General features: G+C 35.9%; 1 protein-coding gene across 5 annotated transcripts in view; it reads right to left on the minus strand.

Moving 5' to 3' along the window:
• The window catches only part of LOC123676654, a 118,722-nt gene that overhangs the window by 65,299 nt on the left and 39,069 nt on the right, over window positions 1-14,354 (minus strand). For 4 of the 5 annotated variants that reach the window (XM_045612767.1, XM_045612754.1, XM_045612759.1 and 1 more), the window contains exons 2-4: window positions 13,200-13,387; window positions 12,108-12,210; window positions 1,283-1,462 (exon numbers count right to left, since the gene is read on the minus strand). In XM_045612767.1, the coding sequence (XP_045468723.1) occupies window positions 1,283-1,462; window positions 12,108-12,210; window positions 13,200-13,387 (471 nt within the window). Of the gene's footprint in view, window positions 1-1,282; window positions 1,463-12,107; window positions 12,211-13,199; window positions 13,388-13,495; window positions 13,560-14,354 lie in introns of those variants that run through there. The other variant, XM_045612774.1, reaches the window with a different exon arrangement.

A 14,354-nucleotide genomic window follows, 5' to 3' on the forward strand; every position in this document is an offset into this window, starting at 1 on the left:
TCCGTCGTTTTTTCCGAAATTCGAGGCTTTTTTTGTAAAAACTGGTTATACAGTTATGATTCGAAGTATTGTCCATCGCTGGCCACTACTTTCTCCCATGTTTCGGGCGGCGTACGAATTCCACGTTAAAAAAACTGGTCATCTTTTAAACGATCCACGAATCGATCCAATTTTTTACTTCTTATTCATAAGACCGGAAGTGCTAGTCACCCAGATCCTGTTGCCATTTTGCAATATGGAGTGGAGCATTGTCATTCTGTAAAATCACTTTATCATGTCTCTCGTTGTATTGCGGCCATTCGTCTTTCAATGCTTGGATAAAACGCATTAATTGCGTTCGAAAACGATCGCCTGTTATTGTTTCAGTCGTTTTCAACAACTCATAATATACTACGCCGAGCTGGTCCCACAACGTACTGAGCATGAACTTGGAAGCATGAATATTCAGTTGGGCCGTCGACGTGGAAGCATGGCCGGGATATCTCCATGATTTTCTGCGCTTGGGACTATCGTAATGAACCCATTTTTCGTCTCCAGTCACAATGCGGTTCAGAAATCACTTTCGTATTTGCCTTGCAAGCAGCTGTTCACAAGCAAACGCCATTCAACATATCTCGGCTTCTACTCGTATGGCACCCAATTTCCTTATTTCTGTATCATTCTCATGACTGGCATTTTGAAATGGCCTGTTCCATCACTCCTAATGATCCTGATAATTCTTGTTGCGTTTGACACGATTCTTGATAAAGTTATGCCTCCAATTCTGCATCTTCGAGATCCTTTTCCCTTCCACACTTCCTTCGCTGGTCTTCGATGTCAAAAACACCGTTCTCGAAGTGTTGAAACCACTCTCGGCACGTTCTTTTACTAATAGCGGCCTCACCATAGATGAGCCTCAGCAGCAGATTTCTCCATATTTAAAGCAGAAAATGCAACCTTCCGCGAATGACGATAATTTGGTTCGTAATCTGACAGGTTTAATCGAGAATAACTTCATGATGAAGACACAAATTGACTATAATAATACCTCAACTTATTATATGACATCAACGGTCTATTTATTTCGACTTCCACTTACCGCTACAGCCATATATTGTAAAACGGCGGAAGCAAGGTTGTACACCTAATAGAATCATTGTAGCTTTCAACTTCATGTATTGTATTATTGAATTCACGCGAAATGAAATTTAATCTTTTACTTCTTTTAGTTCATATTTCAAAACGAGACACTAAGAACAATACACCACTAAAGTGGAGTGTTGTTCATATATGCTGTACTCACTATTCTGCTTGCAAGCAGGTGCGGAGCCAGCCCATTGTCCATCACCCTGGCAAGTGCGACTCTGCAAGCCTACAACGTGATATCCGTGTTGACAAGTATATGTTGCCCTGGAACCGAAGAGTTTTCCTCCGGCTTGTACACTGCCGAATTGAATTCCATCTGGCTCAGGACATTCTCTATCTGAAATATATGAAGGAAATGTAGGTAAAAAAACAACAATTTTTCTTTTCACTAATGACCAGTAAGTGACCGAATTTAAGTATGTCCGTCCTTCTAGCCAACCGTGAACATGATAACTCCAGACCGAAATACGTTTGCAATTTTCAGGATCTCGAATGCCGCGGTTAGGTTCGATCATGAGCATAATATGATTCCAGGATTCCAGGAATACGTCCGTCCAAATCTCATTTTTTCTGTTTATTTCAAAAACGGAGGTCCGATCAAGATGAAATTTGCATTTGGATGTGAAATAACAAAATCAACGAAATTGAGATTTTTGTCATGAATATGATTTTGACTTCACGTCAGTGCTTTCTTCATTTTTATATGTTTCGACTTGGAGGAATATGAAAATTCAGACATATACCTCATATACTTTCAGTCTATGAAAGTTTACCATTGATTCTATCCAGAAAAAAAAACGTTTATTTTTCCGTCTTTCAGTTCTTTTTATTTCGAAGAAGGAGCTACTGGAAGTTATGAAATTACTGGCAAATATTTCATGGAATTCTAGACGTTATTTCGATTCATTGGAATTCATGTAGCGCATATTGATGAAAGTAGGCTACTGAAAATCGCGCAAAACAGCGTGGGGCAATATTTCAACACGCATCAAATGAAAAAGATCAAAGCGAGCATTCCGATCGTTTTCCCATGCGGGATATTTTCTCGAATACTGTTCGTCGTGGATAGAATTTGTATTGAATCGCATGGAATAACTTCTTATACTTTCAGTAGAAAGGTAATTCCACAGTATTTCATTGTAACTTCAACCTCTTATTCATAGAAGTGAATTGATGGTGTCAGGGGAATGATGTCAATTTTTCGTTTCTAAAAGATTCGTGCTTGTTGATTTTGAAGTGTCAATTGTTGGTCAAATTAGGGTGGGTATTTTCATAACTTTCTACTTGTACATCTAGAACAACAGAAGATCTTCTCGGAGAACCAATTTGGTTTTCGAAAAGGGAAAAATACTATGTCAGCGATGCATTTCTTTTATGAGAACCTGGTAAATTTCATGGAAGCAGGGGAGTGCCCTGTTGGGATCTTTTGTGATCTTAGTAGGGCGTTTGACTGTGTTGATCATGGAAAATTTTTAAAGCTGATTGAAAGGTATGGTTTTGATGACAGATGTTTAAAGTGGATAGAGTCATATTTGGGTGAAAGACAACAGTATGTTTCCATAAGCAATATTGATTAAGATAATAATATAAGAAGTGTCAATTCGAATTTGTTGGATACCCTAACTGGAGTGCCACAAGGTTCTATCCTTGGTCCAATATTTTTCATTTTGTTTATCAATTGATTTAATGATATTGATCTTGATGCTTCATTTGCAGCTTTCGCAGATGACATATCATCCCTGATATCTGGTGGTTCTGATGTTACTCTCGAACGGAAATGTAATAATCTGATTGAAAGAATTGACGGTTGGTTTTCTGACTACGCACTTCACTTAAACCCTAATAAAACGACATTTATGCGATTTCACCATTCTCAGAAGAGTATTAATGCGCTGAATATCAGATTATGTGACCAGTCATTATCTTTTAGTGACAGCACAAAGTTTTTAGGCCTATATGTTGATGCTAACCTTAACTTAATTTGGTACCAAAAGTTAACTCTCAAAGCTATGTTCTGAGACAGCTGAAAACTGTTCTAACGGAGAAACAACTGATTCAGGTATATCATGGTAATGTTGATGCAAGACTGAGATATGGTGTATGTTTCTGGGGTTGGTCGACACTCTGTGAGGACGTATTTGTGGCCCAGAAGAGGTGTATACGTTCTATTGCAGGTACACCGAAAACTACTAGTAGCAAAGACTATTTTAGAAAGTTTAAAATTTTGACTGTTCCGTCGTTGTTTTTGTATGAAATGTGTTTGTATGTTTTTACAAATCCCGATAAATTTAGGAGGAATTGTGATGTTCACAATTTCAATACCGGATATAGCTCGAACTTGAGAAACAACATTTGTATGTCTAAAGTTGCATTTCGATCTCCCCATAATTTAGGCCCTCTAATATTTAATAATTTGCCAGAAAATATTAAAACTTGTCAATCACTAAATGAGTTCAAAATCAAGTTGAAATCTTTTTTGATTGAGAATTGTTTTTATCGTGTGGATGAATATTTAAATCGATGTTCAGGCATTCTCATCAAGTGGCCAAACCACCTTAGACCTCTAAGTTCGATCCGGTCAATTACAGACTCCCTAGCATGAAGACGATCTCTGATCACTTCATTCGTCACATGATCTAGCCGTGACGTTCTGGCACTCCGTCTCAAATAGTCCATTTCGACTGCATTTAGTCTACGTTTGAGATCAGCGTTTGGCGTCTGTTTGAGTGGGTTCCGCCAGGACGAAGAAAGCGAGGAAGGCCGAGGCGCTCTTGGAATGAGGGAATACGCCAATCTATGGAGCAGAGACAGCTTAATGCGGAACTGGCACAGGATCGAGAGGCTTGGAGAAGAGGACTGGGTAGACGGCACTAGGCTGTATCTTATTAATATGTTCATTGTATCATATTGTTAAGCCCAGAATATATATATATGAATATTTAAAAATTTTAATATATGTTATCTTGTTCTTAATTTTTTTTGTATAATTTAGTATTGATAATATATGTTTGGATTTGACTATTCCTATACAATTGTAAAATTGTCTTTGGAAATAAATGAATTTGAATTGAATTGAATTGAATTGAATACTCACTTTTCACCATTTCGAATTATAATAAGCTAATGACTGAATCATGAAAATTCGAGATCTCCTATGATTTATTCAGCAGTTACTTTTGCAAATATTTCAGTATGCCTTCAGCTTGCTGTATTATTTCCTTTGTTTTATTACTGTCTATTTGTTTTTGTTATCATGTAAAATGGTTGTACCGTTGAAATAAATAAATAAATAAATACCTAATTGCAATTAAATTTATAAATTAAAGAAATAAATTAATTTTTGAGGCATAACAGAGAACAGCAGATGTTTCCTTTCCGAGATTTTCAACTGATTCAATTTAAAGAATTCAACCGGTATATTCTTTGCATTTTTTTGGAATTTTTTTACTTGATGTTAAATTACAATGTATACAAATTTTTTAATTTATTACTTTATTCCCTCAAATTATAGAAAGATAAAGATGATTAATCTTATTCAAGCTTACATTATAACCACATTCCATTGAAGAGTCAATCATAAAAGTCATTTCCACTCAGATATAGCGTGCGCGATACCATATAAATTTCAAAATTCGATTATAATGCAAATTCATAAAACAGCCAACGAGCCGGACTAGTCCATTTAATTGAAACATTGATATTTCAGCCGTCAATTTGCATTCTCTCATTTCGGCCTTGCAATAATTCATCCGCGTGTGGAGCAATTGCCTCCGCAACGATTCATCCGAATGAAATAATGGTGTAACATTCGGTAGATTCGGCAGAAACGGGCGCATCTACCCTTTCGGTGATTTATATTTTCATACGCGGGAACGCATTGAGCGTTGCACATTTGTTCGGAGCCCGATAGCAATGCGATGCGATGCAAACTCGGCGTAAAAACTGCACGTTGTTGATAAATGGATCGGTTTTTGTTGCCCTGAGATCGATATTGAAATGCGGTAAACAATACTACGAATGGAAGACGAGGAGGTCTCATACCGGAAAGTCTATGTGGAGTATTTCATAGGGTGAAGTGATTACATTTCAGTCCACTGAATTTTTTCGAGGTTTTCGAAGCAACATTTAATTATAACACATTCTATGGTTTATATATCCGAGAGACGTCACATTTATCAAATGGCGTTATAATTGGACTTTTACACTTCTGATCATTATTCATTTCGAAAAATATTCATTCGAATTGACAGTATCCATTTCTCTACATTCTACACTATACACTGTGTCCGTAAAGTATGAAACAAATTCATTTTAGCTGAACAGACCATTTTAAGAAATAATCCTGAAACACGTCGATTTTTCATTTTAATTTACCGTATTCTAAAATAATGATCTAATAAACAGGGTGAATTACAGTACAACTTCGATAGTTCGGACAGTCGCTAGACCGGACACTCCAGTATTCCGGACACTGCTGTGATTCGGGCATTTTAAAATTTTTGCCTCTGAAATCCGGGCGCGAAAATATTCATTATGCAAAACAATAGCATTTTCCTGTCTTTTCATGTAAAAAAGGTTACATGTCGGTTGGAAACAGCGCGGCGACAGCATCTTTCATTGCACTTGGTTTTTGGACGCAATGGCTCCAGTCAAACGATCACATAAGACACTTACACTCACAGAAGAGTTTAAAATATTAGATTGCCTTGATATAGCAAAAAGTTCACGTCAAATTGCAGAGCAGTTTGGACAATCTTGGACGAGCATAACTTCAAAAAATATTAGAAGAAGTTGGTTCAATTTATTGCTCGATATTTCGGAACCAGAAGAATCAGATGACGAGAATATTCCACTGGCAGAACTGCAAAAGAAGCTTTGCCTAAAACGTCAGAAAGATTTGAAACAAATTACAGAGTCCTCAAAGATCATTCACCGAGAAAATAATTTAAACAGCGAAAACATCACGAAATGGGCTGTGAGAGAAAACGAGTTTGTCATTGATTTAACTGAAAAAGAGCTCATCCAGGATGCCGTAGGGGAAAATACAAAAGAATCTTCTGAATCAGAAAGTGATGTAAATATGGAGAAAGTAAAACATGCAGATGCTTTCAAAGCGTTTTTACTAGCTATCAGGTGGACTGAGGAGAATAATCTTCCCCTTGAAGATTTATTGCTTTTGAAAAGGCTTAAAGATAAGGCAACTGATATAGATGCATCCAAAAAGGTCCAAACTAAAATTGATATGTTTTTTTTTAAAAAAGTAGAAGATATTTCATTTTGCATACATACATATGATAATATTACATTATTATAATTACATGTACATATTTACATAACGTGTACTTAGGAGTTTTGTTCTGTTTTGTTTTATTTTATTAGAAAATTATATTTTATGTGACTTGATTTATAAACCTTATTTTGATAATTCATACGTACTTTATTTCAAAAATTAAAATCACTCCAGTAATCCGGACGCCTCAATAATCCGGGCAGGTACCGGAACGATATCTGCCCGGACTACTGAAGTTATACTGTACTTTCAAGAAATGACGTCACGTAATTTTTTTCAAATGGAACACCCCCATTTTGACTCAATTTTCCGATTACTCTAGCTGAGCTGATTCCAAAAATGTATCACATGTTGATTCCAATTGGTACAGCCTTTTTTTGTGTGTGCTCATAAAGTAACGCGTAACATTCTCTATTAGTTAAATTAACAATATTATCAAAAATAATTATTGTCTAGCGGCAATTGGTTTGAATGTAACACCCTATAGTTTGTTACATTTTTAGATTAATAAAAATGAGCTGTTTCCAAACATGTTTGGTACTTGTGGTCTTGCAGACAGAATATGAGCACACACAAAACTATTGTATTTTTGTCCACCCTGTGCCAATTGGAATCAACTTGTTGAACATTTTTGGAATCAGCTCAGCTAGAGTGATCGGAAAATTTAGACAAAATGGGGGTGACATCATCACTCGAAAGTAATTCACCCTGTATATTAGATAATTATTTTAAAATACGGTAAATTAAAATGAAAAATCGACGTGTTTCAGGATTATTAATTAAAATGGTCTGTTCAGCTAAAAATGAATTCGTTCCATACTTTACGGACACAGTGAATACATATCCGAGAGAAGTCACATTTATTAAATGGCTTTATACCAAAAGTTTCACATTTTTGATCATTGAAAATATTTACTCGAATTGACAGTATCCACTTCTCTACATTCTACACTAATAAACACGCTTGTGGAAGAATGTAGAGACTAATGTATACAAAATCACATCCTAAAAGGTGCATCCTAGAGCAAAAAGTGCAAGAGCACGATCCTGCTTGAAATCATCTGAAACCCCTAGGAAAACTTAAAACTTCGATTCTCCTAGCAGTTTTCGATATACAGGGTCTTTCGGATTATTTGACAATCTTCAATTGATTTCTAATTGCAATAGACCAATCGGAAGAGATTAAAGCAATCAACCAATCAGAAACTAATATCATCCTTCTGTCATTATATTCGATAACCTGATTCTGATTTCTTGTGAATTTTGAGAATTGAAGTGAATTAAAAAAACTAGACAGGTATTTTTTATTTTTAGTTTGGTGGGGTTTGGTGTTTAGTTAGTTTAGTTAGTTAGGCAATCTGTCTAAGACATACCCTCTCACACCATCGTGGAGAGGGGACTCTGTTACAACGCTATGACCCCTATTAATCTGCCGTGGCCAATGTATGTGTGGCGCGAAAATCTATACCGCCATATATGAGCAGACAGAGTCACTTCATCAGAAAATCTGATCAAGAGCTCCAACTACAGCAATTTTCATTGCTTCTTCAGGAAAGTCAGTAATTTTTATAGCCAAATTTACATTGTAGATTTTTCCAGAAAAAATGTCTAATATATAACTTCGTAATTTTTTTTTGCAAATACTATTGAAATCATGAAAATATTATTATTATTATTAAACAAAATTACAGAGTTGAGGTACATTAAACCTATAAACTCTAACCTGGAGTAGTAATACTATCGCAACGGTATATGGTGTAATCAGGTATATGAGCAACTATATCAGGCTTTTCTGGATGCAGCCACGTTTCCGTGATCATTATAAGAGAAGGCTTATGATATTCGACCAGTAAAAGAAGCTCATTGAACTTTGCAGTAAGGGAAGCTAGGTTGGAATATAATACTGGCCATACATTCAAAGGTAATGCTAGTTTTTTGAAGAAGAATCCTCTGATACAATTGTAGGAACACCCCTGATATATTTTATGGTGAGGTTGACCTCTCCAGCTCGGCGTCTTCTCTCAAGCACAGCGCGCAGGTCCTGTAGCTGCTTTGCTTGCATAGGGGTTTTATCATCAGTGATGCTGAATTTGCGCCAATCAGGCATACTAGCGATAACTCTTTTGTTCTTCAGGATTCTCGTGACTATTAGTGGATTATTAAAGGATAACTTGAGAATTCTTGGACGGTCACTCAGCGAAGTTTCTATTCTTGAGATGGAAGTGCGTTGTAAATTTGCGTCGGGACATATACAATCAAGCACCTGAGAAACAAGACTCACATCCACATCGGGGCTTGCTTCAGGAACTCCGCGTATTAACAGGCTGTGGGATCGACGTAAGCGTTCGAGCATTTCAGACGGTTCCACATTAGGAGACACAAAAAGTCCTGCGGAGGGTTGTATCCTCGAAGACTCGATTGCTGATATTCTACAGGCAGCCGAATCTACCGCCTCCGCAAGGCTTCTGTGAGATTCCGCCAAACTCAGCACCTGGGAAGTGCAGGACTGGACCTTAGCATCGTGCTCGCTGATTGACCGGGAATGACTCACAAGTACGTCATCATGACGCCGCAAATCATCCGAATGCTTAACCAAAATTGATCTACACTCGGATAAATCTGCTTGTAGTGCCATCTGAGTGGATTTAATAGAAGATATATCATTGGATATATCGTCGAGTTTGGCCATAAGGGCGGCAAACTGATCACAACTAAGCGACGATGCAGTCGAGGGATGCAAGTTTCCTGGCATGGCCGATGTACCAGGGCGCTGAGAAGGCGATGAGACCGAACCGCTACGAAGTAAGCGGCCCTCATTTACACAATAGCCACAAGTCCACTTCGCATCGATCAGGCCCAACTCGCTCGGTGACAAATTGAGACAATCAAAATGAAATGCTTTTTTGCATTTGAAACAATTAGCAAATCGAGTGGAGGTCGTCTGCTTCGAGCATATATGACATTTAGTCATCTTCCTCAAACTGTTGCGACACGGTGGAATGGAAAAAAGGAGAGACAAGCTTCACTCTCTTGGGCCGTTAAGAGAGACTCACACAGACTAGGTAGGCCACGGAAGGAGAATAGGGCAAACAATTGGGTTAAGGATCGAGTTGTTATGTCCGGGAATTTGAATAATTCGCGATGGAAATTACGAAGCTGTAGACGCACTGTATTCCTGCCCACCAGATGTACAAACCGCTCTCGAGGTAGTACAAGTACTGGGAGTATTTGAGTTTCAAGTATTGTAAAATGTGGTGCCGTGTTCGCTCGCAATATCGACTGTTACGCGCAACTGGTGGGGAAATCGACGCAAGCGTCAAACGTATGATGATAAACAAAGAATGTAATAGCAGAAACTAATGAAAAAATTATATACAATATCATCAAAACCAAACAATATCCTTCAAAAATTATTGTTGACCTCCTACCTTCAGATAAAATCAGGCACAACACGAAAATTTGATCTGGAAAAGATAAGTAATCTACGGAGAAAATTTGTCTTGATTATCGAGCCACTCGTAATACGTGTTAACACTCTCTCAGTTGTAACAATGAATAACATTTTCGTGACCTGTAAACCAAAAATAGTAAGTAAATATTTTTTTCGCGTACTTTTATGGTCTATTTAAAAAATATGTCTTCAAGGTTATGTTAAAAGAAGAATGATTTCAGATATATTGACAATCAGATTAGAAACCTACCAGGAAAGCATTCCAAGATATTCTACCTACTACATGTCTTGATATCAATTTTCTTGGGATAATTGTTAATATATGCTCCACATGGGATTATTTCTTGGGATAGAAGCAGAGTAGTACTCTTTGCTCATAGTAAGAATAATCTTTGCTATGTGATATAGGCATAGCTTTCATCACCGTTAATCAAATCAAATATCATAGAAAAAGAGACATAACATCCCAATAGCCGAAAGCTATAAAGTAATGTTTATTGTATGTCAATACAATATTTATTACTCAAATTTTACTCATTAAAGTACGTGCTCCAAATCATTTTCTCACATTTGATAATACCGAGCTAAGATATTGGTTTTTATACTATCTTCCATACTATCAGGCCGTTCATGTAGATATAGTAAATCCAAAGTCAATTGGAGAAAGTTGAATATTTCGATTATACAAGGGTTGTCCAAGTTTTCAAAAATTCCTTTGAAGCCAATAACTTTATTGCCCAAAAATACTTTCAAATAAACCCTGGTATTTAGTGGATCGCGGTATCCACTTCAAAAGGACATCTACGGCCAAGCGTTTTTATGGACTAGTTCAAGTCACTTTGGATATACTATACCTGTGAATTTTTTGAGTCAAAAAACCCCACCAATAATTCGAATGGCGTTGAATTCTGTGAACTAACCGGCCAGGGTATAGTAGGTCTAGTGTAAAAGAATCGTCCCGGAAAAGTAGTGTTCAAAAATTCCTGAAGTGGACGTGCATTACGACATTCAACTTTGGTGCTGCTCATTGATTGCAAAAGGTCCTACAAATATTATATTTCAAAAACCATTTCATACATTAAATTTTTCGGAATATTGCGTTCGTATTGATACAGTCAAATTTCTCAATTTTTTCAATTTATTTCCTGAAGACTAATATCTGGCTACTGAATGATTGTGATGGCCATATGGAGAAGATGGGGATTCATCGGTAAACATAATATTTTTTGTATGTTCCTTATTTTATAGAATATTGTTTATCTCACCTCACAAAATTCCATTCACCTGATACTATCTCTCGAGAAAATTTCGAAAGGAAGTTTTGAATATAGGATGCAAACACATGTTTTTTCAAAAAATGTCTAAATGTGCGGTCCTATATGCGAATTTTTTGAATGCTGGACATAGGCGAACCTGACCAGGATTAGCAAAATGATTCGCTCAACAACTTCATCCGTGCTATGAGCTGTCTGTTCACGCGAATACATTTACTTTTGAAATGACACTTTCTACTCTACAAAAGGCTCTCACGAAAGGCTGGGTGAAAATGGAACTACGCTTCGAGTATGATGATGACAGGGATGGAGATTTTCAGCTAACGGATGGACTATCTTCTTGTTAATTATTAGACTTCCACTGTTTGTGTGCTCTTCGTTTGAATTTTAGCTTTTTTTTATCATTTCTTACTAACACACCGATAAGAAATCATAAGAAACCGACTTGCCAGCTCTATAGATATATACTTAACTCCATCTGTGAAAATTTCAGGGCAGTAAATTTTCTCTCAAACTCTGTTATAGTTGAATTATCCGAAATTAATGAATATAATCAATAAGAAACCTTTTTTCAAGAACAGCAGAGTGCTCTCCTGAGGTTATCCCGCTTATAGAGGCAAATAATTTCAGTACATCATTACGATCTGAATGATAATTTTCAATTTGAGAATACAACTAGCATTTTCCGAACAATTTCAATTAATTATTATCAAATAAAAGACATACCTCATAAGTACCATGTGAAATCAATTAATTTCAATCATCATCACGTATAAGAATCACAGATAAAGGCGTTTTTGCTACATATAAGATAATATGTCTCGGATACATGCACCGATTTTTTTATCCCACCGAAGTAGCTTCCTTTTATTTTCTCCTGAACACAATTGCTGTATCAGTGAATATTAACACCTTAAACGTATTTTGTTAAGTTTTATTTTCCTCTATTCACTACATATCAGCTTACCTGGTTTAATACAAGACATTCCACAAGCTCCATCACAAAGGCACTTTTTTTTCTTACTTTTGCAGTCTTCATCAGAGGAACATTTTCTCAAACATTTTTGTCCCTGAAATGAAGCAATAAAATCAAATAACACAGAATATTGAAGTTGTAATAATAATAAATTATAATATATCACATCAATCAAGTTAAAATGTTAATCGCATACTTTAGTGCAAATATAATCTTTGCATTCGGTGTGTTGCATTTTTTGCGATAGATCGCAAGTTCATTCAGAGATGTTAATGGTTTATTTGATTTATATTTTGGCTCATAGGTAGATGTGCGCCCAGATATCACATTCAAAAATTGATAATGTACGTGAAGGTATGGAGTTGTCTGTTCAGTTCACAGGCATAAATCCCATGAAGCAGTATGGAAAATAATGCACTTCAAACTGAGTTAGCTTGAAATATGCCTTTATGCTATCTAATAATTTATTATTCAATGAAATAAAAGTAATTAAAAAAAAATGCTCAACCGATGATGCGATCGATTATAAGAAATGTTTCAGAAGAACACTCAAATATTCCATTTTCGATTATCGAATAAACAATGAATGTGTTCTAAGAATATCTAAACCGGGAATGGTTTCAAACTCACTTATAACGAATCCGTCCTCAAATTGTATTATGTCCGTCCGTAAACACCATGTCATGTTATTAATTGAGTAATTTAATTCCATAATGATTGAAATTCGGGCGCAAATATTTTAAGAACGATAATTTTTAAATATGTTTAAGAATTTGTATATGTAAGAACCCTTGTGATCGATCAAAGGAGACTACACGAAAATAAAAAATTAATTTTTCTTCGCCTACTTCTTTCGGTTCGCGTATCTGTGAAGTGTTCTTAATAAATCAACCACTCAACTTTTCGCTCGAAAAGTTTATGCTGAAACACTGCTAAAAGCCAATATCAATGTCTTTCAATTCAGAAGTTCTCCTCGGCAAGTTAATAATGCCAGGGAAGAATTTGACTCGAGTTTGAAAGAAAGAACTTTTTCGTTATTGTTCCATTTCAATATTGTTAGAAAGAAAGAGAACTTTTACCCACCAAAAGAGTTGCCTGTTCTTCGTCTCTGGGACAAAGGGTGGAAGGCGAATTTCTAGGGTTCTTATAAATCTTTCCATCGTCATCAATTTCGCTGGATTCTTCTTCTTCCCAGTCATCGTCATCTTCATCTGGGGTTGGAGTCGTTGTACTTGTTCCTGTAGATCTTTTCCATCTGAAGTTGCTTCTACCTGGAAAACATTGGGAACTAAAATTATCCATAAAGTATTGGGCTATTCGTATTTGAAAGATTTCATGTAATATGAATAGTGTGTTACGAATTTCTCATAAAATTTTACCAGAGGATCAGCTGAGAAAAACAAGAGGAACTCAATAGAAATTACATAAAAAGCTTGCCTGTCAAAATCATGCAATAACAATAAATGTCATTGAACTGGCGTTTTTAGTCAAATTTCAAAAATTTATAAATCCAAAATTGTATGTGAAGAAGATGAATTTTGTATTATAAAATTTTCGAATTTTTATCATCACTTTTTTGATATCGAACCAAAGGATCAAGAAACTGTGAATTTTCAGGATAGGTTCAGATCCTGAATACCGCAGTTAAGTTTGTTACTGACAGAATCGGACTAGGGTTCCAATCAAAATGATTATTCGAAAAGTGCCAATTAAAGCCTCGTACGGAATTTCATGTTGACAAGAACCGTAGAAAATTCGAAAAGAATATCGCAAAAGAATTACCTAATATTAGCATTAGGTACTGTGCCCACACAACCAAAAAAGTTGATATTTTGGCTGTTGATATGATATCACGATTTCCAGCTGCGTATAAATAGAATATCAGGCTGATCACATCATGTAGTTATTATTTTAGTTAATACGCAGTTTAAAAGAACTGAACTGAACGCAATATTTTTATTATAACTTCTACTAATGACATCAAAACAACAACTGTCAAATGTTACATAAGGTAACTCAAAATAATAAACAGCAGGAGTGTATATTGAAAATGTATTAATTCCAACACTCCTCCTCACGAACTGCTTGAGTAGAGTCCAATGCCTTTTAGTAACATAAAATGACGATTTCCATTCAAGGATTTTGTTAAAATATCGGCTAACATTTCATCGGTTCTTTTGTAGCCTATTTGAATGTCACCATTCTTCACAAGATCTCTTATGAAGTGTTCTTTTATCG

This window comes from Harmonia axyridis, chromosome 1 (assembly GCF_914767665.1).
Source record: "Harmonia axyridis chromosome 1, icHarAxyr1.1, whole genome shotgun sequence".
In the NCBI taxonomy this organism is placed as follows: domain Eukaryota; kingdom Metazoa; phylum Arthropoda; class Insecta; order Coleoptera; family Coccinellidae; genus Harmonia; species Harmonia axyridis.